The sequence below is a fragment of the Salvia hispanica genome, chromosome 6, assembly GCF_029641045.1.
Source record: "Salvia hispanica isolate PSC_SH4W2 chromosome 6, Shi_PSC_v1, whole genome shotgun sequence".
In the NCBI taxonomy this organism is placed as follows: domain Eukaryota; kingdom Viridiplantae; phylum Streptophyta; class Magnoliopsida; order Lamiales; family Lamiaceae; genus Salvia; species Salvia hispanica.
In genome coordinates, this window is record NC_142697.1 from 7,506,724 (window position 1) to 7,529,475 (window position 22,752).

The window sequence follows — 22,752 nt, forward strand, 5'->3', positions numbered from 1 at the left end:
CTGCCTTCCACAAGTATGGGTCGTCCCAGAAATAATACTTTGCTTCGCTCTTGATCTTCATCCTCTGAGCCTTTGTCACGTTTGGCACCATTGGCAGCTCTCCTGTTACTAGGTAGTTTGCCAAGTCCGCATACCAGGGTTCCTGTCCCACTTTCTCCTTGCCCTTGGTTGTTGCGTCTTGATGTGAATCAAATTGTAGTCCTTATTGTATTGTTTTAACACACATTTTTAGGTGAAAAATGGACTCATTTTGATATATTGTAGGACAAAAGACCAATCCATAAGAGAGAGGAGGAAGAAAACAAAGGTCCAAATCTGATCAGTAATCAGCCCTGCAATATTAACTTAAAATGCTTCTACAAGTCCACCATTCCATTCACCTTCGAAAGAGCTTCGCGTGGATACCTCGCACGCCTCAATCGGAGTCCGGATGAAGAAGATACGGCTGTTTTACGAAGACTGCGCAATGTAGTGCAAAACGCGCGACCGGGCGTCAAAACGCGCGAACTGATCGAGAGTATGACAAAACGCCCGATCGGGCGTTTTTTCAAGATGCAAATCGCCCGACCGGGCAAATGCTACTGGGCCTGTTTTTCGGGCCCTAACTATTTAAATAGCTAGGGCACGACTTCAAATGGATCTTTTGGCGGCTGGAGGCGATTCTTAGAGAGAGAAAGAGGCTTGGAGTCCATTTTTGGGAGGAAGAAGAAGAAGCTTGAGGCTAATTCTTCCCTAATCTTGCTCATATGGTAGCATTTACTCATCTTCTTGTGTTGTTGCCCACTATGAGTGGCTAGATTTTAGGGATTACTTCTAGTTTGTTAGGGGAGCTTGTAAATATGAATCCATGACTTCGTTTTGATAGATTTCCATGTTTTGGTTCTTGTCTATGTGTTTATTTCAATCCGTGTTGGGTTTTGCTAGCAAACTTAATCCGGTAAAGGCCTTAACTTCAATGTCTCTTTAACTTGGAGTAGGGAGCTAACATAGATAAGAAACCCTAGGCTAAAACTGATCAGGGGATAGTCCGGGGTGGATCTTATGTGTTGAACGTTTGTAGAAGCCAATCTCGAGCTTACTATGCGACTGTAGGAGTGAGGGGTTGGTGAGTAGAGCCTAGGAGACGTGATCAGCTTATCCTAGGTGTAAAATTCCACGATCAGTGATCAGCTGCGTGAGAGCGTAAAATCAACACGATCCCGATAAATATTGGAAAGTTATTAGACTTTAGGATTCATGTGAACAAGCAACCCGAAACAAGCTAGGAGTAGTCTTCCCTCTTTATCGTGATTCCCTTGTTCTTTTTCCTTCTCGTTTCGTTCTTCACTCGCCTCTAGATCAAAAAAATCCAAAATTAAATTATTTTACTGCTTTTTAGTTAGATTTACTAGTTTTAGCAATTAATCTCCTCCCTGTGGGTTCGACACCTTTTATACTGCATTGCACGTCTGTATACTTGCAGAGGTAGTATTCTTAGGGATTTATTACTTGTTTTGTGTACTTAAATTGCACCCTAAAAATCACAACATGTTTTTGGCGCCGTTGCCGGGGAGGCGTTAGTTGTTAGAACTTTGTGTGTTTTTCTTTTTACTCTTCTTAGTTTTATAGGTAGTTTAGTTTAGTTAAATTTTTAGTTTTTTATTTTGTTTTCCATAGGGTGCCCGTAATCCGTGTGTTTCTTGTGCAGAAATCTTATTTAGTAAGGAGAACGGGGCTTGTGTGGAAAGCGCGTGACGAGTGGTCACCAAGTTCGAAAGACGTAGACCGTTTCTCAACGGTTTGGTAACGGATGGCTTGACTCTCACTCTTAGTATTTTATGCTAGAACACTTTCCTTACCACACACACGATTATTAGGACTAATCCCGGAGTTGTCGAGGTTCTCGCTTCCGGTAGAAGGGTGACATCGTGCTAACTTAACCCCTTACTTGCTTTGATTTATATTGTTGTGTTGTGCTTGGTATTTTCTGTTTGGAATGTGTTCTAGGTTGCAGAGATGTTCTATTTTTGTAGGCATCTAGAGATATGAAAGTGTGAGATGTGGGAGACATCTGAGTGTGATGTCTGTGGAGTGCAACAAGGCCATTCGAGCTCACACTTCGGTTTCGGCCATGAAGAAGAAGAGGAGTTCTCATTTGATCCAATTGATCTGCTCAAGAGGAGGATATCTGATCTCGAGAAAAGGCGAAATGATCTTGATTTCACATTTGGAGAAGAACTTGCCTTAGAAAAAGCCTTGAGCGATCTTCAAAATGCAAGAAGTGAGAGATTTAAGATTCTTAAAGATAAGACATTTGAAGATGATCAGGATCTCACTTGGGCCGAATTATGTGTTAAAATGGAGGAGTTGATAGAACTAGCAACCTCTCTCGCGACTGAAGATGAAGTCTGCCCTCCTATGTGCATCGAAACGCTAGATGATCCACATATTCAACATGTTTGTGAAGAAAAAGAAGAGGAGTGGGTCACATCGACTGTGGAAGCAGTAAAGGAGGATGAGAAGAGAGCTGCAGAGAGTACAAAGCCTCCATTTGTTGAGCATGAGTCTTGCCAAGCACTTGGCTTGTTGCTATTCCATAGCATCCATGATCACCGGCCATCCACACCACCCCCAACTCGCAAGAAGAAGAAAGCAAAGAAAAAATCTCAACATTGGGGGTTGGTGGTCTCGAATCCCTTCTTTGAGTCTGTGATGGGGATTCAACTGTTAAGAAGGAGGGATCCGGGAAGTTTGGTAATCTCATAAAGTTGGGAAGAATGTCTAGCCAAAGACGTTAAAGAAAGGCGCTTGTTGGGAGGCAACCCGACGGTTTGTAGTAAGATTGTTTTATGTTTTTTTTGTTTAGTTTTTATTTTGATCGCGAGGGTTTTCTTAACTCGGTTCTTTCCCTCGTTTTTGATCTTGAACCGGGTATTGTAAATAGTTTGTTGTCTAGTTTTGTTTTGTAGGAATAAGGACAAGCTACTTATGAGGAGCCCAGCCGAAGGAAAGAAATACCCGACCCGCCCACCCCAACTTAACATGATTTGAGGGAGTCTTCGTACCCCTTTCTTTACTATTTTTGTCCTTTGCTTTTCATGAGTATGCACATTGAGGACAATGCATGATTTAAGTTTGGGGGGGTGTTTGCATGCTTGCTTGATTAGTGTTGATTTTGGCTTAAATTCTTCCTATATTTGTGTATAAGCATGCTTGATTTTCTTCCTTCGAATGTCACTAGGCACATCGTTTCCTTTAGGATTTGTTGGTGTGGACTTAGTTTTACTTAAGAGTTGGGCCGCAGAACCTTTCTTTCACTTATTAACTGCTTGAGAACTATAGCTTCCATATTTCAATCAAGTGAATGTAGTGTCCTTAGGAGTCCGATTTCTTGAGCTAAGGAGAGAGGATAATTCCGGTTTTGAAAAATTGATGAAAAAAGGGCTTAAGGTTGATCTTCTAAACTTAAGCTTGATGAATTGTGAACTTGTTATTGTTGATGCATGAAAATGATTAGGCAATAGGACGTTAAGCCTCAAATCCATATTATCACATGCCTTACCTTTCATAAACCCCTAGTGAGCCAATTTTGAGCTTTGAAGCCTTATTTTTTGTTGAAATTTTTGAGTCACTAAATGAGCCTATGTTATTTTATCATTTGCTAAGCCTTAATTGATGGTCCCTTTCACCAAGGTTAAAGAGCTAGCACATCTTGGGAGGGTTTGTTGTGTGACAAGAAAGGGCTTGTGTTTGAGCCATTAGGTGGTAAATGATGTTGATAAACTAAAAAAAAGAAAAAAAAAAAGAAAAAAAATGAATAGAATAAAAGGCAGCCTTTTATGTTTGAAAAAGCCAAGGCTAAAAAAAAAAAGAAAAAAAAAGAAAGAAAAGTGAGGTGAAAAATAAAAATAGAATAAAAGTGTTGGTTTGTTAGTTTTGAGAAAATGAAAAATATCAAGTTTGGGGGCGTGTATTGTATTGTATTTGAGATGTGAGATGTGTAATGGATGTGCTAGAACTTTAAACTTGGTGGTGAGTCACTTAGCCAAATATGATCCCACCTTGACCAAAAGCCCCATTACAACCAAATGATCAAAGTCCTTTGATTTGTGCATCACAATGACTTGTTAGGTAAGTTTTGTTTAAGTTTGGGGGAAACACCTCAAGTACCTTAAGAAAATAGAATAGCCGGAAGAACTCCTTTTGATGATCTAGTTATGACGGTTTGAGACTCTCTAGGCACTACCCGAGCATAAATTGGTGTAGTGGAGTGACAAGCTCTTAGGTGGTTGGTCGGTTGATTGGTGCACATTGCATGTTCTAAAGTCCTACTTGCGAGTGAATGCGGGGTCCATCCAATAATTTTCGAGGACTTGTGTGGGTTGGTGTGATATGAGAAGAAAGATTTCTAGGTCTACAAAGTGCTAAATTGTTAACTTGCTCGGGTCGAGCAAGATTTAAGTTTGGGGGTATTTGATGTGAATCAAATTGTAGTCCTTATTGTATTGTTTTAACACACATTTTTAGGTGAAAAATGGACTCATTTTGATATATTGTAGGACAAAAGACCAATCCATAAGAGAGAGGAGGAAGAAAACAAAGGTCCAAATCTGATCAGTAATCAGCCCTGCAATATTAACTTAAAATGCTTCTACAAGTCCACCATTCCATTCACCTTCGAAAGAGCTTCGCGTGGATAACTCGCACGCCTCAATCGGAGTCCGGATGAAGAAGATACGGCTGTTTTACGAAGACTGCGCAATGCAGTGCAAAACGCGCGACCGGGCGTCAAAACGCGCGACCTGATCGAGAGTATGCCAAAACGCCCGATCGGGCGTTTTTTCAAGATGCAAATCGCCCGACCGGGCAAATGCTACTGGGCCTGTTTTTCGGGCCCTAACTGTTTAAATAGCTAGGGCACGACTTCCAATGGATCTTTTGGCGGCTGGAGGCGATTCTTAGAGAGAGAAAGAGGCTTGGAGTCCATTTTTGGGAGGAAGAAGAAGAAGCTTGAGGCTAATTCTTCCCTAATCTTGCTCATATGGTAGCATTTACTTGTTTTCTTGTATTGTTGCCCACCATGAGTGGCTAGATTTTAGGGATTACTCCTAGTTTGTTAGGGAAGCTTGTAAATATAAATCTATGATTGTGTTTTGATAGATTTCCATGTTTTGGTTCTTGTCTATGTGTTTATTTCAATCCGTGTTGGGTTTTGCTAGCAAACTTAATCCGGTAAAGGCCTTAACTTCAATGTCTCTTTAACTTGGAGTAGGGAGCTAACATAGATAAGGAACCCTAGGCTAAAACTGATCAGGGGATAGTCCGGGGTGGATCTTATGTGTTGAACGTTTGTAGAAGCCAATCTCGAGCTTACTATGCGACTGTAGGAGTGAGGGGTTGGTGAGTAGAGCCTAGGAGACGTGATCAGCTTATCCTAGGTGTAAAATTCCACGATCAGTGATCAGCTGCGTGAGAGCGTAAAATCAACACGATCCCGATAAATATTGGAAAGTAATTAGACTTTAGGATTCATGTGAACAAGCAACCCGAAACAAGCTAGGAGTAGTCTTCCCTCTTTATCGTGATTCCCTTGTTCTTTTTCCTTCTCGTTTCGTTCTTCACTCGCCTCTAGATCAAAAAAATCCGAAATTAAATTATTTTACTGCTTTTTAGTTAGATTTACTAGTTTTAGCAATTAATCTCCTCCCTGTGGGTTCGACACCTTTTATACTGCATTGCACGTCTGTATACTTGCAGAGGTAGTATTCTTAGCGATTTATTACTTGTTTTGTGTACTTAAATTGCACCCTAAAAATCACAACAAGTCTTGACCAGTGAGTCTCATCACTTCTTCCCAATCGATCTTCCTTGCGGAGAAAATCACTTCACATAAATGCTCTTCCGGGAATCGATCCCTCACATCTTCACTGTTCCCTTCTTGTATTATTATGCTCAAGTGGTCCGCTACCTTGTTCTCAACTCCCTTTTTGTCTTCTACCTCCCAGTCGAATTCTTGTAAAAGCAGCACCCATCTGATCTGTCGGGGCTTTGACTCCTTCTTCGCAATGAGATACTTGATCGCCGCATGATCAGTATAGACGATGACTCTGGATCCCAGTAGGTACTGCCTGAACTTCTCGAATGAATAGACAACCGCCAACATCTCCTTCTCGGTGGTGTCATAATTCCGTTGGGCTTGATTCAAGGTTTTTGATGCATAGAATATCACGTACCTTTTCCCATCGATCTTCTGACCCAGTACGGCCCCCACTGCATAGTCACTAGCATCGCACATCACCTCGAAGGGGTGATCCCAGTCAGGAGCCTGAATGATCGGTGCAGAAATCAATTTTTCCTTAAGGAGGTTGAAGGCAGCCTTGCAATGCTCATCGAAGACGAACTCCACCTCGTTCTGGAGAAGCCTGGTAAGAGGTTGGGCAATCTTGGCGAAATCCTTGATAAATCTTCGATAAAATCCAGCATGGCCAAGGAAACCTTTTATTCCTTTCTGATCAGTAGGGAATGGTAGTTTGGATATGACATCCACTTTAGCTTGATCCACCTGGATCCCCTTTTCTGACACCACGTGTCCTAAAACAATTCCTTCTGTAACCATAAAGTGGCATTTCTCAAAATTTAAAACCAGACTCTTTGCTTGACACCTTTCTAGCACCACATCCAAATGTTGCAAGCACGAGTCGAAAGAGTCAACATAGACAGTGAAATCATCCATAAAGATCTCTATACAATCTTCAATCAAATCCGAGAATATGCTCATCATGCACCGTTGGAAAGTACCGGGGGCGTTGCATAGGCCAAATGGCATACGCCTATACGCATAGGTTCCAAACGGGCACGTGAACGTGGTCTTATCCTGGTCCTCCGAGTTCACATAGATTTGAAAGTACCCACTGTACCCATCCAAAAAGCAGAAGTACTTCCTCCCAGCCAGTCGCTCCAGCATTTGATCGATGAATGGCAGGGGGAAGTGGTCCTTCCTGGTTGCAGTGTTCAGCTTTCGGTAATCTATACACATTCGCCACCCAGTAACTAGTCTAGGGGGCACTAGCTCATTTCTCTCATTCTTAATCACCTGGATCCCTGACTTCTTGGGGACCATATGGATTGGGCTAACCCATTCACTATCTGGCACCGAGTATATAATGCCCAGTGAGAGCAACTTCAAGATTTCCTTCAGTATTTCTTCTCGCATGTTTGGGTTCACCTTTCTTTGAGAATCTCTATGCGCCTTGGCTCCATCCTCCAGCCTAATGTGGTGCATGCAGACGTCCGGGCTTATACCTACCAGGTCCGTAAGGCTCCATCCAATAGCCTTCTTGTTTTTGCCCAGCACAGTTAGTAGTCTTGCCTCTTGCTCTTCAGTCAACCCGCTGTTGATGATTACAGGGAATGAGTCTTCCTCCCCTAGGTAGGCATACTTAAGGTTCGCTGGCAACTTTTTCAACTCCACTTGCGGGGGTAGTGTGTCTGTAGGTAGAGGGTTCTTCTTTGAATCCTCCTCTTGTTCTTGTTCAGCATCTGATTTTTCCTCCATACTGGCCGGTACCACGGCCCCTGCGGATCCTGCTAGTTCTGACTTCTGACAGAATTCCGTAATTGCTTCTTCGATCTCTTCGTCAGTCAACCCTCGGCTACTGATCAGATCACACCATGCGGCTGCTTCCACATCAGCCTGGGCATACACATCCAAGGCTTGGAGCTTTTCCTGCAATAATTCGATCTCAAGAAATTCTTGGACTAGGGGGTCAATTACATCAACATAACATAGATTTTCAGAATCTATGGATTTTTTCATGGCTTCATTGATGTCAAAGACAAATTTCTCACCATTAAAGTCAATGCATATTGTCCCCTCGGCCATATCCACAATTGTCTTAGCCGTTCTTAAAAATGGTCTTCCTAACAATATCCCGCTAGACTCCCTAGCTTCTGGTTCACACATTTTCTAACACACCCTCGGGATTGATACATGACCTATCAGCCAGTTGGATCAACACCCTAGTATTCGACAATTTTACCCCTTTTAACCGATTATAAATGGATAACGGCATAACATTGATAGATGCTCCTAGATCACACATTGCATGCTCGATTTTCACATCTCCAATTGTTATGGGTAGGGTAAACATACCTGGGTCGGCTCTCTTGGGTGGTAGCTTCTCCTGTACAATGGCTGACGCTATTCCTTCCAATGATTTTTCCATCCTCCTGGGCCTTCCCGGCTATAAATTCTTTTATAAACTTCCCCAGAGGGGGCAGTCTCACGGCTTGGAGGAATGGTATGGTGACATCCAGCTTCCCAAAGATCGACATGAAATCCACCGGGTTTTCTTTCTTCCTCTTCGTCACAAACCGATATGGAAACGATTTTTCTCCCTTAGCCTCTCTAGTCAGTCCTTGTGGAATTCCCTTTAGCTCCTCCTGGGCTTGAGGTTCCGATGTGGGCATTACTCCTCCCGGTTGCTTATTCCCAGGTTGTGTTTCTCCCTCCTTTTCTTCCACGGTAGGCTCCTTGTTTAGAAAAAAACAGATCCTCCATCTGAGGCAGAGGCCTCTTGAGCTCTTCCGCTGGGATGATGTCGCCCAGCACCTCTTCTCTAATAGACTCCCCAACAGGGTTCTTGAGCTGAGGTCCATTATAGGCTGTCCCGGACCGCAGTGTAATTTTGCTCACATTTGCCTTTTCAGGTACATGGACTGTAGATGGGAGTTTCCCTGAGTTCCCTTTCATTTCGCCCACCGAGTTAGCGAGTTGGGCCAACTGCCTGTTCATCATATCCATGTTTGCCCTATGCTCCTTCTGGGCACTTTGCATTCCTTGCATTGTTTCATTACTGGACTGCAAGTCATTTTTAATGCTTTGCTGCGAGGCAAGCATCTCCCCCATCATGTCCTCCATAGACCTCCTCGACCTGTTTGGCTGATGGAATTGGTTTGAGCTCTGGTGCTGATTATACTAAGGTGGTGGGTTTGATTGGTAGCCTGAGAAATTTTGTTGGTTTTGGTTCGGTGGGTACTGGTTATACTGGGCATGAGGGTTATACTGGTCGTGGTTGTGCTGGTACTGACTTTGGTTTTGGTGGTGGGTGTTATGTTGAGGCCCTGGGTTAAATTGGTTTTGGTTTTGGTTTTGGTTCTGGTTTTGGTTTTGAGAGTTTCGCTGATGGGGTGGCACATAGGTAGGGTTCGAGTTCTGGTTTTGAGAGCTTTGGTTCTGAGGATGCTGGTTTCTTCCTACCCAGTTAGACTGGTAGTCAGGGTTTGTTGGGCCACGGTTGGGATATTGGTTCGGTTGGGGGTTGGGTTGATTTGGAGCCTGATTTTGGTTCTGATTCTGATTTCCATCTCCCCATCGGAAATTTTGGTGGTCCCTCCACGATGCATCTCTTTGTTTCCCCGGAATCCAATTGCCGTTGGAATTGTAGTATCCTGCGGCATTTGCTTGCTCCACATCCAGCGAGTTGTCCGGCTGATCATATGGTAGTGCTGGGGCTTCTTGGCCTCCAGTTGGAGAAGGTGGTGGAGTGTTCTGCTTGATTGCAGTCAGCAATTCCTTCTTTAATTCCTCCATCTTCAAATCCATCCGTTCCTCCTGGTCAGTAGCCGAAACACTTGCTACCCTTTCTCTGCTGTACCCATCTCTAGCGTTATCGTACGTCTTCTTTGCATTCAACAGCTTGCGTAACACCTTCTTGGCTTCACTTACTCTCAACTGGGTGAAATCGCCTTCAGATGATGAATTCGCCAGATCCTTGGTTTCCTTGTTCATTCCTTCATAGAAGGTGTGGTGCACCTCTATCTCCTTCATGCGATGGTTGGGGCATGACTCCAAAAGGCTCATGTACTTCTCCCAGTATTCGCTCAGAGTTTCATCATATTCTTGCCTTATGCACGATATTTTCCTCTTCAATGCGCTTGTCTTTGAAGACGGGAAGAACTCGACTAGGAAAACTGACTTGAAATCGGCCCATGTATTGATAGAGTCGGCTGGCAGGCGCATGAACCAAGTGTTGGCCTCTCCCTTTAGGACAAAAGGTAGGGCCTTTAGTCTGTAATCATCCTCGCTCGCTCCTGCTGGCCGCCTCTGTGCCTTACAGATTTTGCAGAACTCATTTAAGAACTCGTAGGGTCCTTCATAAATCTTCCCACAGTACGTCGGTAGGATTGCGATAACGTGGGGTTTCACATCACAGGCGGTCTGGCCTGGGGTAACCACTATGGCTTGTGGGGGATCTCCATCGGCGTGCGCGGTAAGTGTTGCGAGCTCGGGATCGTCCTCACCTTGGTCAGCCATTCTCACTAGTGCTCTTACTGGTTGGGGTGGAAGCTCCGGGAGTTGGTACTCTAGCTCCTCTTTTTCTTCGTCGCTACTCGTGCCTAGGTCGGACAGTGCTGTCGACAGGCCAGAACGAGTGGTAACGAGTATTGTTCCTCGGGGAAGTATCCTTGGTCTCCACTGGCCAGGAGCCGAGCCACTTCTCATAAACTGAAAACAAAAAGAAAAGAAAAATTATAAACAGTATGTACACCAAAAAGATCAAACACAATAACAGGTATGAACGCCATCCATCCCCGGCAACGGCGCCATTTGACAAGACGAGGTTTTTATTAGGGCGGCGACTCTTGTGTGTGCGTGTCAACTAGCCAGGAGGGTGCCTAGACCTAGCTGTATCGTTGGGTCTGTGCCTAAAACCTCTTGTCAACAAAAATACCTCAACCCACTTCTACTGGCTAGTATAGTGGAGTAAGGGTCGGTCCCACAGAGATGGATGTAGGCGAAGTGCAATTGCAAAGACATTTTGGAAGGGCTGGTTAACTACCACGCTTTTGGGGTTGAGTTCTACCTAGGCATAAAATTAAAATGAGACTCTACCTATACTGACCTGTAGGTAACTAAATGCTTAATGCTATTGGATGTGTACGTGAATGTGAAAGTTGGACACCTAGTTATGTATATGAGAAGCTACTAGACGAAACTTACTAAAAATGGCTAGACAAAAGGTAAATGGAATCAAAGGACATGCTGGCAGACTGGCTGCTGGGTTTGCAGAAAAGCTGAAAAAAGTGCAAGTACAAAAGCAAAAAGTAACAAAAGCAACATATCTTTCTTTGATTGTGACATTTTTTCTTCACCAAGCTAAACTAACCAGATCTAACAAACTCCATTGATGAATGCTCAAGCTCAAAAATTCGTAAATGCAATATTTAACTTGAAATCAAGAACAGAAGCAAGAAAAACTGAGATTTAGGCATACTGGTCAACAGGACAGAGTGACAGACACAAGCAGAAACGAATTCCATGCATTTTTGTGAAACTTAAACCGATTAAAACTTGTAAACACTTGAGGAAAGACTAGATCTAACTAAGCTAGGCAGATTCAAGCACTTAAACAACATAAAACTATCAGATCTAGTTAACTAGAGAGATTTAAAGCAATAACAAAGCTGAAACTCAAATAAAACCATAAAAACTTAACTTCATTCAAACATTCAAACCATAAGATGCTTCAAACAGATTAACTACTGAAATCCGAGACAAATGCAAGTAAAACAAGTTCTTAAACTAAGAAAGCATTAAAAGAAAGCATGTAAATGGCTGATGGCTTCTTCTGAAACTGGAACTGGACTACGGCAGCTGGAATGATTCAGGCATGATGACTCCCCGCCAGCTGGTGGCCGGAATCTTCATGGCAGGCTGCTGGATTTAGAGAGTGGAACTTAGAGCTAATGGAGCTATTCTCCCAAAAAGTGTTCTCAAAGTGATAAGTGATAAGTCAAAAGTGATTCCTCCTTATGTTCAGCTCCTATTTATAGGGTGGCTTGCCCTAATTTCTAGGGCTGCCTCTTCATGCAAAATGACAATTTTGCCCCTCTTTAGTAGGTGATTGTTCCAAGCAAGTCCTTCCTTCTCGTGTCTAGTTCCGTAGCATCCATCCTGACCAGTTTGCACCTTTTCTGCTCATACTGACCAGTTTGCACACCTTTTGCTTCTTTTTCACCCGAATTTCTTCCGATCCTTTCCTCCTGATTTAGTACCTCAACCTGCACACTTTAGCAACTATTTTGCAGATATTATCCAATAAAGCACGTTATACTGACCAGTAACCAAGGCTTAGAACGAGACTCATCAGAATCCATAGAGCTAGGTTGTAGTACCCACTCACAAACAAAACCATCATCAAGAGCATGAAGTTTGATTCATTCCCCTAGGGTTTATCAATCAATGGGGCTAGGGTATAGTACCACCACATGAATTAAATTTCGTTTTTTAATGTGTGTATTAGATTTGGTACAGTAAATAATGTACCAATAGTATCTAATAATGTACATTTGTAGCAGTGAATAATGTACAGATTGTAGAGAATAATTTTGAAAGGAACTTGAATTCATGCCTTTGGGTTTAGGAATCCATAGAGCTAGGTTGTAGTACCCACTCACAAACAAAACCATCACCAAGGGCATGAAGTTTGATTCTTTCCCCTAGGGTTTATCAATCAATGGGGCTAGGGTATAGTACCACCACATGAATTAAATTTCATTTTTTAATGTGTGTATTAGATTTGGTACAGTAAATAATGTACCAATAGTATCTAATAATGTACATTCGTAACAGTGAATAATGTACCAATAGTATCTAATAATGTACATTCGTAATAGTGAATAATGTACATATTATGCTTCTATCGGGCATCGTCGGTAGTACATGTGGTTCTCTTTCTTCTCTCTAGGTTTTCTTTGAGCAGCTTCTTCTTGGGATCTACTAGACTCTGTCTCGGTCAATCGCTGGCGAAACTTCTATGCAATGGCAAGAGAAATCACATCATCGAATGCTTCATCAAAATCCAACCTAGGTTGCTTCGCTGCTGTCGAGAACAAGGCAATAAAACTGGATGAATAATGTATCAAATTAAACTAATGTAATGTACAAAACAGTATAAATAATGTACCAAAACAGAACCGTTTAATGCACATAACTAACTGGCTAAATGATGTACATTAATATGATCCACCAAAATTGAACAATTAATTTACGCATCTGATTACATGATGCAACATGATCAAACAAATAATGTATTAATTGATTCACAATTTCACAGAAATACACATATAATGCACTGCAAATTATCAAACTTCCACTATCAAGGATTTAGAATCATTGATGAATGTAAACTCAAATAAATGCTAATGAACAGATACCACAAAATTAAACACAATAATTAACAACAAACCAATCAATCAATAATGAAGAAAAACCCAATTGAAAAATCCAAAGTCAGTAATGTAGCAAACCAAAATCGAAATCTATCGCCAAACCAAAAACTGTAAATTAATAGATAGAAGTGCTGATTTACAGAAAAATAATAATAATAATAATGAAGACGAAGTGCTGATTTATAGAAAAACCCACCATAATAACTTTGCTAAAAACGTCGAAGCTTCATAACTTACCCGAAATCGCAGGCTTTGATTCAGTTTCCACCAGATCTGCACTGCCATAGCAACCGTACACCGACGAAGAAGGCTGAAAACGACTGAGAAACGTAGAGTTCACTTGGCCAAAAGGTTTTCACGGAAGCAGCGTGGAAAACCGCTTTGGTGGTCTCTTCTCGGCGGCTAGGGTTTTGACTAGGAGTGGAATTGGGGGAAAGGGTTTTGATCGAAATTGGAATGGGGGAGGCATTTGGAATGAGTGAGAGAGTGTGGAATGGAATATTCTGCTTAATTATAGGACTTGCAGTGTTTAAACGTGTGATATAAATGATTTGTTTACATTTATACCCCTATAATGCACCAATTCCACCAAATAATGCAACACGGAGTCAGTTATGAAATCTTAATCTAGATCATCCACCCTTTTAATCTAATGGTTGATATTAAGAAGGAAATAGACACTAAGGGGGCAATAGGACCCTAATGCTCCCCTATATATATATATATGTGTGTGTGTGTGTGTGTGTGTGTGATCAGGTCCATAAGTGAAATTCTGTCAAAAATCAAAGCAAATCTCAGCCATGGGATCCTGTAATGTAACCGTTAGATTAATGTCACGTGTCACCTAATAATGTAGATTGTGTAGTCTAATAATGTAGCTCGGCTAATAATATAACACGTTGTAGTCTAATAATGTAGATTGTGCAGTCTAATAATGTAGCCTAGTTAATAATGTAACGCTTTTAGTGTAATAATGTATCTCGGGTATTATGATCACAACCATCTAATCTGAGGATCCAAGGGCTGAGATTTGCTTTGATTTTTGATAGAATTTGCCTTATGGACCATAGTGCGCCCCTATATATATATATATATATATATGTCAACCATTTAGTAGAATATTATCTAAAATCCCAAGTTTCTTTTGAAGGGGTTGGCAACGGAAGCGCTCACATAAATCAATTACATAATAATTCTGATCTATTTAGCAGATTATTTGGACAAATTCTATTCGCGTAATTATCACATGTATCATGCTCATAACTCAAATAAAACATGCTTTAAATTAATTGAAACCTAAAACATGCTTTTCTACGGTTTAGCCATTATACCTTGATGATTCTCCAAAGAATCGCAGATAGCTAGCGCCTTCTCCACGTGAAGATCTTTAGTACAAAACCACAGATCTTCTGTCTGGTTCCCGGACTGTAAACTGATATCAGGGTGGGCTGATCTCACCAGTGTACTAGGACTTAAATAAAGAAGACGGAAATCCTTTCCCTCGGAGGAGAGAAAATCATCCCTTTTCTATGTAGAGAGGGGGACGAAAATTTTGAGTGAAAACAAGTGTATTTTCTGTCTCCTTTATTCTCCTATTTATAATAAGTCACATATTGGGCCCAGACAGAGATCTATGTAAGGCTTTGGATATGGGCTCCTCCAATTAGCTTTTTACTAATTAAATTAAACTCAATTTAATATAAGCTTATAATTGGAATATTACGAGCAGCCACTACAGAAGTAATATTGCACTCCCATCCAAATCCGAAATTATAAGTATTTCGGGTTTCCATTACTTGATATTTATTTCCCGCGCTTAAGATAGAAACATCCATTAATTAATTATTGTCTGCTATGGACTTAATTAATTAATATCTTATTTATTCCAAGAGAGGACTCAGCAAGAAAATCTTATTTATTATTCATAGAGTAATTAAACTCCAACTAGCTAGGTTCCGAATAATAAAACCTTATTTCAAGCTTCTCTTGAGGATGTTATCAAACGAGACTCACCTCGCGCACGATTCAACATAATAGCAATCCTAGCACCGCTAGATATTAATCACCACTACCAAATATACCAGGCTTATTGGGTTGCGAAAAACCCGCACCATTTGGTAAGTTAAAGTAGTGCATAATCTATGCTCAATGCTAACGTACATTGATTAAGAAATAATAATTTACAAGACCTCGTCTTTCAGTAAATAGCATAAAGACTGTCTCGCTGTTAGATCCATTCAGTGCTATACCACACCAACGTCATCTTATTTCAGTAAGACTTAGAAATAATCGGACTGACATTGCAACCTTTCACGATAGGTAGTCTAAGCCTATCTAGGTTGTGAAATTCTTCTTTTTCTTTGTTCAGAACTGACCGTGTTACCTTAAAATGAACGACGCCCACAACCGGTCTACTAAAACAAAGACTTAGACTTTGTTAAGTTACTTATACATTTAAACATGCAATAAACATTCATTAAATGTAAAACATAAAAACATTATGACAAAAATAATCTGTTTATTCATTTGGAAAATAAAATAAGAGTTTTAACAGTATTCAATCACTCGAAAGGTGATTTCTAGTATACAAACTCTAACATCTTTTGCGTATTAATTTCTGATTTCCCCAACCAAACCAATTAAAAGATATGACTGAATGAAAAAAAAATGAATTTCACTTTTGAAGTAATTGATAGACCACTAATACACCAAGGCATGAGTGTACAAATTCATGAACATCCCTACATTCCCATTGAAATAAAATGTAAGAAAATTCACATGTAATTGTTGGGCTTATGAAAAATTTTTAGCACAATCTTTATTTCTAAAACCACTATTGGGAGAGCCCATCCCTATGCCTTCTTTATTTTTACTTAACAGCCCAATAGACTTTCAAATATGCAACTCCTAACTCAACGTGTCTTCCGTAGAATCTGCCAAATCCTTCCGCCGCCTTGAAAAATGTCCAGCAAAGCATATATCATATCATCACTCCCAACAATAGCCATCATATATGTTTCTATATGCAAGTTATTCTCCAGTTTCACCACATACAAATTCTTAGAGAAGAAGAAAATAAGAGTTAAGATAGAAAAGGGAAATAGAAGGGAAATAGAGACAGTGAGCTCCAACAACAGGGTATACCTTCTATTAGTTCATGTATCTATGTTTTTATTTCCATAGCATACCTTTTCATCATTCACGGTAGTTAGCCCATGAGAATTCGGTGCAAATATTAAAATCTTTTGGAATAAATTCAACCTTTGTTTTAATAAAAGGATATGTTTTTGCCTCTTGAAACCAAACCAACTTCAATTTCATGAGAACAACTCTAATTCGATAAAACTCAGAATAGGAAAAGGGGAAAGGAATTACCGCTGGCCGAAAAGAGCCGATGCAGCACCGAGGGTGCCTCGAACGGTGACCTCCGCGCCTGCGCTGGAGATGACTTTCGACGGAGTTCTATGGCACACGAAAGGGAGGCAGCGGCGATTGTGCTGAATCATTTTTCATTTTAATGGACTTGCATAAGTGAGTGAATTTTAATTAAATTAATAGGACTTGTTTTGGGAGTCTCTTTGTTGGACTAAAATAATACTCCATAAGAGCTAGACTAGGATTTAATTGTTTAAGTTGTTGAATTCGTATATTAAAGTTTGGGCTTCCCAAATTAATGTAAGATGTAAATAAATAATTGTGGGGATGTTGTGATAATATGCTAGACGATGTTTTAATTTTTTAAATAATTAATTCGAAGGAAAGCTTAGTTTTAATATAGTAGCACAGTAACGGTTTAATTTTTGTAAAATAATTTCAGAAAACTTTTAAGAAAGAATAGAGAACAAACCAGAACCTCACTTTAGCATGCATTCCAAGTATATATTTTCTTGAGTCTGATTAAGTACATGTTTTCAAAAAGGCTATTTCCGCGAGCAAGTTAAAGTCGGAATAAGAAAATCCAAGTTAAGAAAACTAAGCTAACGAGGTGAGCTTTCTACCCTATATTATTATGTGGGCTTTTCTACCCAGCATATTGTCGTGCTTTCTCTTTTAAATTATGCACTATCTTTAAAGTATGATTTCAGTTATTTAAATTTCAAGTATGTTTTGTCTTGCCATATTTCATTTTTAGCAATGCCTATTTGTTTGTCTAGCAAGGGGAGCCTCCCTACTAGACCAGGTTAGTTTAATCGAATTCAAATCCTAGAAAGGCCGCAAACCCTACTCGGATTAGTGTACACCAGGGATCGTGAGCCATCTTTCGAGTTGGCAGGTCCAATGACTGAGAATGTGGCCACATTCTCGGCTCACACAGGTTTGGATATGGTATATGCTACAGGAAAATAGACAGACCAGTCATGGTTTACAAAAGAAAAGAGTATAGTGTACTCGGGCCTTTTTAAGATAAATCCCGAGCTCACTCAGTGATGGGCTTGACAAAACTAGTTTTAATGTAAAGTATATTTTTGGCATATGTTCACTGAGTTATATCAAGTACTCAGCCCTGCATGTATTTTTCTAAATGTGCAGGTTGAGCGATGATGACGGGTGGGTGTTGAGCAAAGCCGATGAAGAATTTGTCTTAACTTTCTGAAAATTTCATGTCTTCACACATGACATATTTCCTTTCATCCTAAATGCTTCCGTTGTTTTATTGCTTCTTTTGAGCTTATACTTTTTCGTGATGATACTACGATTCTTTTAAGTTATTCCAATTATTTCGAGTTATGTTCAATTGTGCGATGATCCCTTTTTTTCTTCCCCGCTTCTTTAAATCCCCCCATAGTCACAGTAAACTAAACTTGCTATCCTTAGCTAAGTGCGGTCGTGACATAATGGCTGGCTCAAGTACCATGTTTGGATTTCAAATACTCCCTCCGTCACAATAAATATGAAACATTTGGTTTCCAGCACGATATTTTATGCAGTGTTGTTTTGTGAGTTAACGAAGAGAGAGGAAAAAGTATAGATGTGTTGTTTCCATTTTAAAAAACATTTCATTTTTAATGGGACAACTCAAAAAGGAAAACTTTAATTTTTAATGGGACAGATGGAGTACTACTTAGACTAATGAAAGTGTATTTTTGGACTTTTATCTAAGATTTACTCAATATCTTGAATTTTGTGGTTATAATTCTTCTGAAATTGATTTCAGTTTATTTGTCAAGAGAACGTCTTCGTCTTGTATAATGATTCTTATCTACATGGATATTATGATTATTTTGGAAAATGATGATGCTGAAATTACTCCTCTTCAAGAGGCTTTATATGTTTGTTTAGATATGAAAAGTTTGGGAGAAGTTAGTTGTTTTCTTGGCCTAGAAATGACAGGGTGAAATGGATATTTTGTCTTGCAGTGGGGATATGTTTTCAAACTTATTGGATAGTTTTCGTACGCATGATTCAGAGCCAATAACTACTCATATGGAATCATACTTGAAGTTGGCTAAAGAGGAAGGATTATTCTAGAAGATGCAATATTTTTTTTGCCAACTTGTTTATAGTTTATTCTATTTATCTACTACATTTCTTTCTCAGTTGGAGTCATATCTCAAAATATGAGAAAACCACGAGAGCCTCATTTGACTGCAGCAACAACCATTTGATATAATATAGGTTTTCATATATAACGCTGATTAGATAGAAGCTAAACACGGTCTATTAGTGCAAAACAGAATTGAAACAAACGTACGAAGAGGTGACGAGACTGTAGCTCATTTATTTTCAACATAAGGGACACAGATATCCTCAAGGGGGAGTGGTCAAACCTGAAAGAAAATAAGTCTAAGTCAGAAATACTTTTCGTATTTAAAAAATTATTAAATTTAGTTAGAATTTAGAGTTAAATTAATAAGAAAGAATTTAAGATATAGCTTAATTAAATGAATGTATATAGTGTACTAACTTCCACATTTAAAATTACGGGGGATGGTTCTGCCGCAGCCTCGAACGAGTCCAATAGCACGGGCAGCGCCGCCGAGCGCGGCAACCAACTTGGGCGTAACAAATTGGCAAAGGCATTCGGTGTTCGCCGCCCTCACTAGCTGACAGCACCCTTCCGATGGCTTCCCCCCTACCACCACGTTACGACACGTGTACTTGAGATTATTTTTCTGGTTGCTGCACTGGCTCGGGCTCAGCCCCTGCGCTGCCGCACTTGCCACCATCACCATCACCATCGCCACCGCCACAAAAGCTGCCCATCTCTTCATTTTGTTTTGTATTTGGTGTGTGGATATGAATACGAATATGAATATGATGGTATATTTATAGGGTGGGAAATGGAACATTTTGCATTATTCCACGCCTTTTTTTTCTCGTGTTTACACTGTGAACACATGACGGTTCCGCATTTTTCCACGCCTCATTTTCTCATGACAGACAAATATTCCTAATAACGAAATCACAATGAAATTTCGGCACAAGAATTGTTTTACATACTAAACTGTACTATGAACATATGAACTATTACTCCCTCCACCCCACCCCATTAAAGAAGAAATACTTTTCTTTTTGGTTTGTCCCAATCAAAATGATCCATTACTGAAAATGAAAACTCATTTCTCTCTACTTTATTCCCTCTAGCTCTTACTTTACTTTTTTCATTTCACAAACAAAATAAAGTTGCATGAATTCCCGTGCCATCCAAAGAAATAGTATCTTACCTGGGACGAAGGAAGTACTAATTATGATTAACCAATCTAATTATAATTATTTTGTAACATCAACCGGATTTATTTTTATGTTTATAAGAATAAGTGTCGGTGTTTGTTATTTCATTTCCTAAAATTAAAATCTATAACTATCTAAAGTAGCATAAAAATTAACAAAAATTGCGGGAAAGTGAGCAGATCCTCTTAACACGTGATCTTCTCCGAAAGAGAAACATTTTTTCTTTGAATAATAGCTGTATTACAATATTCAAGGAATAAAAAGCTGCTGCAGTAGTATAGTCATAGTCATAGCCATAGCCATAGCGTACAAGGCACTCTTCCAAACTAGAAAAACCCATGTATATACAAACACAGAAACAAATCAAAATACTTCAATTCAACTAGTATTATCACTCGTACTATGCACAAGATATAATATTTTCAAATAATAGAGATAAATTTTAAAGTAAGTAGATTAAAATATATATAAAAAAAATTGATAAAGAGAAATGTACTTCTATCAATCCACTCTAAATAAAATATTTTTCATATCCAACAAAACGATTGTATACAGTTTTAATTTTTTATATGAGTGGAATAAAATCAAATAAAACAAATGACAAAGTGGAGATGTGCGACTAAGAATTAAAGAGTATGAGTTAATCATAATAAGATTTACACATAAAGGATGCGACTAAGAATCAAAGAGGAAAACATCATATAGTTTGAATAAATAAATAGTTCATACAATTTGAATAAGATATACACATAAAAAGGAAAACATCATATAATTTGAATAAATAAACAGTTCAACAATTTTACATGCTATCACCAAAATAAACTATTTTAAATAATGTATTTCATTGAATCATAATATACTTAGTAAAATATTTATAACGCAATTAAATAATATGACATTTCATCTAAAATATTTCTTATGTATATATGATATTTATTTTTAATTGTTATCCTACACGGCACCATATCTTATGCCTCGATGCGTATATATATAGCAGTATTATGATTATAAAGATTGAGTGTTTGAATTAAACAAAATAAAATTTAAGAATACTCCCCATGTCCCAGCCAAGATAACATATTTCTATTTTTGGTAACTTTTTCTCTCCAGTTAATACACTCAACTACTTTTTTCTCTTTTCAATTAAATATTCAACTATCTCTATCCCTTCATACACCCACTCTTTCTTTCTTCATTTATACATACACCCACTCTTTCCAAAAATTTATAGGATTGAAAAAGGGTTAAACTTGTTAAAAGTGTCCTCCAAGCAGTGGCGGAGCCAGACTTTTAACGATGGGGCCCCCAACAAGTACTCTATTTGTCCATAAAAAATAGTCTTATTTGTAGATGACACAAGTTTTAATGAGAAAATGGTAAAGTAAGAGAAAAAATGTATAAAATGTGGGTAAAATATGAGACGAAAATTTTCCATTTTTATAAATGAAATTATGTTTTGTGGACATTTCAAAATAACAAAATGAGACTTATTTCGTGAACGGATGGAGTGTTACAATTTATTGAGTATCTTTGGTGTTCGAAAACAACTCGAACATAAGCTACAGAAAAAGTCGTGTATGAGAAACAGATAATAAGAAAAATATGAATATATTTTTAGGGCATAGCATTATATTAATTTTACTAATATTATACAAAATTATATATTTAAATGTCTATAGAATTGATTTTTATTCTTAAAAATTATAAATATCATTCTTTATGTATATAAATCTCAATAGTTTATGCAAAATTACTTGAGATAAAATCAATATAAATGGTAATGTGAGAATATCAATAATATTCTAAATGAATATTATCAACATCAACCATAATTACTAATTTAAGAAATTTTAAAATAAATGAACTAAACATACCTTTAAAATAGTTTTACTAATTTGATTATACATTTATAGTTAATAGAGTTAAATAATTATCTACTAATATTAGAAAATCTGAAAAAACATATACGAATCCAAAATATAAGCATCAGTTAGGGGAGCAAATGTACCAGCAGGATTTGAACTCAATATCTCGCAGATGAGTGGCTTGTTTCCATGCCAACTGCACTAGCTACTAATATTGTTAACATAGCATATATATATTATATATACTAAATATTCAAACTGCTGAGGGGCCCAATCATCCCCTGGTCCCACCGTGGCTCCGTCACTGCCTCCAAGTAATAAAAGAGATGGAAAAGGTAATAGGAATATCTTCTTTCCTTGAATTTCCGCCTAAATTCAGCACTTTGACATCATTGCGCGACGTTTGTAGAATGGTCATAACTTTCTTCATAGAACTCCTATTGAGATGATAAAGGTACCAATGTGAAACTCTTTCGAAGACGAAGAGAACGATATATAGCACGCCATGATTGAACCTCAGAATCGCCAAAAAATGGTTTGAACTGAGATTCCTGCGAGCGAACAGGCCCAGCGGGCCACCGGGAAAGTTTCCGAGCTCTCTGGACTTGTTTCAACACCCCTGGCCAGGGTCCAGCGACTGCTGGCATGCACTTTTCTCCAGTTTCTAGATTTCGACCTCTTTTTGTCCTTTTAGGCTCTATTTAACACATTTATCACAAAACACGTTAAAATACCAAAATGACAAATAATGGACAAGTAATGCAACTTTGACACTTAAAACAAACCTATTAATATAATAGCCTTAAACCTGTGCAAAATCCAAGCTTATCAAGTGTATAAAAATAGATCCACATTTCACTATTTTTTTATATATCTTTCTTTTATACTTTCTCAAAACTCACGTGCAACTCAACTGAACTTGCGCTACGGTGGCATGGTGAGAGTGTTATTAGACTCCCTCCTCCGGCGCCCCTCCCACTCGCCCGTCGGGGACGGGCGACCT

At 39.0% G+C, this 22,752-nt stretch overlaps 1 protein-coding gene and 2 long non-coding RNA genes across 4 annotated transcripts; 1 reads left to right on the plus strand and 2 right to left on the minus strand.

Moving 5' to 3' along the window:
- Positions 1-12,533: 12,533 nt before the first annotated feature.
- Positions 12,534-14,301, minus strand: LOC148923139 (uncharacterized). The gene is made up of 2 exons (XR_016133042.1): positions 13,450-14,301; positions 12,534-12,863 (listed from the first exon to the last, which is right to left on the minus strand). It is a non-coding gene; the product is annotated as an uncharacterized LOC148923139 (long non-coding RNA).
- Positions 14,302-15,959: 1,658 nt separating this feature from the next.
- LOC125204633 (uncharacterized) lies at positions 15,960-17,921 on the plus strand. 2 transcript variants are annotated; one of them, XR_007173602.2, is made up of 3 exons: positions 15,960-16,743; positions 17,132-17,197; positions 17,743-17,921. It is a non-coding gene; the product is annotated as an uncharacterized LOC125204633 (long non-coding RNA). The 2 variants fall into 2 exon arrangements; XR_016133041.1 differs by lacking the exon at positions 17,132-17,197.
- An 892-nt stretch (positions 17,922-18,813) lies between these two features.
- On the minus strand, positions 18,814-19,446 carry LOC125208258 (uncharacterized). The gene is made up of 2 exons (XM_048107842.2): positions 19,118-19,446; positions 18,814-18,980 (listed from the first exon to the last, which is right to left on the minus strand). The coding sequence occupies exons 1-2, from the start codon at positions 19,422-19,424 to the stop codon at positions 18,961-18,963; spliced, it is 327 nt and encodes a 108-aa protein (XP_047963799.1). The 5' UTR covers positions 19,425-19,446; the 3' UTR covers positions 18,814-18,960.
- Positions 19,447-22,752: the final 3,306 nt, after the last annotated feature.

Bases quoted from the DNA above. Each gene is read 5' to 3' on its own strand.
- LOC125208258 (XM_048107842.2), bottom strand. From the start codon at position 19,424: ATGAAGAGATGGGCAGCTTTTGTGGCGGTGGCGATGGTGATGGTGATG. The intron at 18,981-19,117 runs GTTAGTACACTA...ATTTTCTTTCAG, and splicing joins CCGTAATTTTAAATGTGGAA to GTTTGACCACTCCCCCTTGA.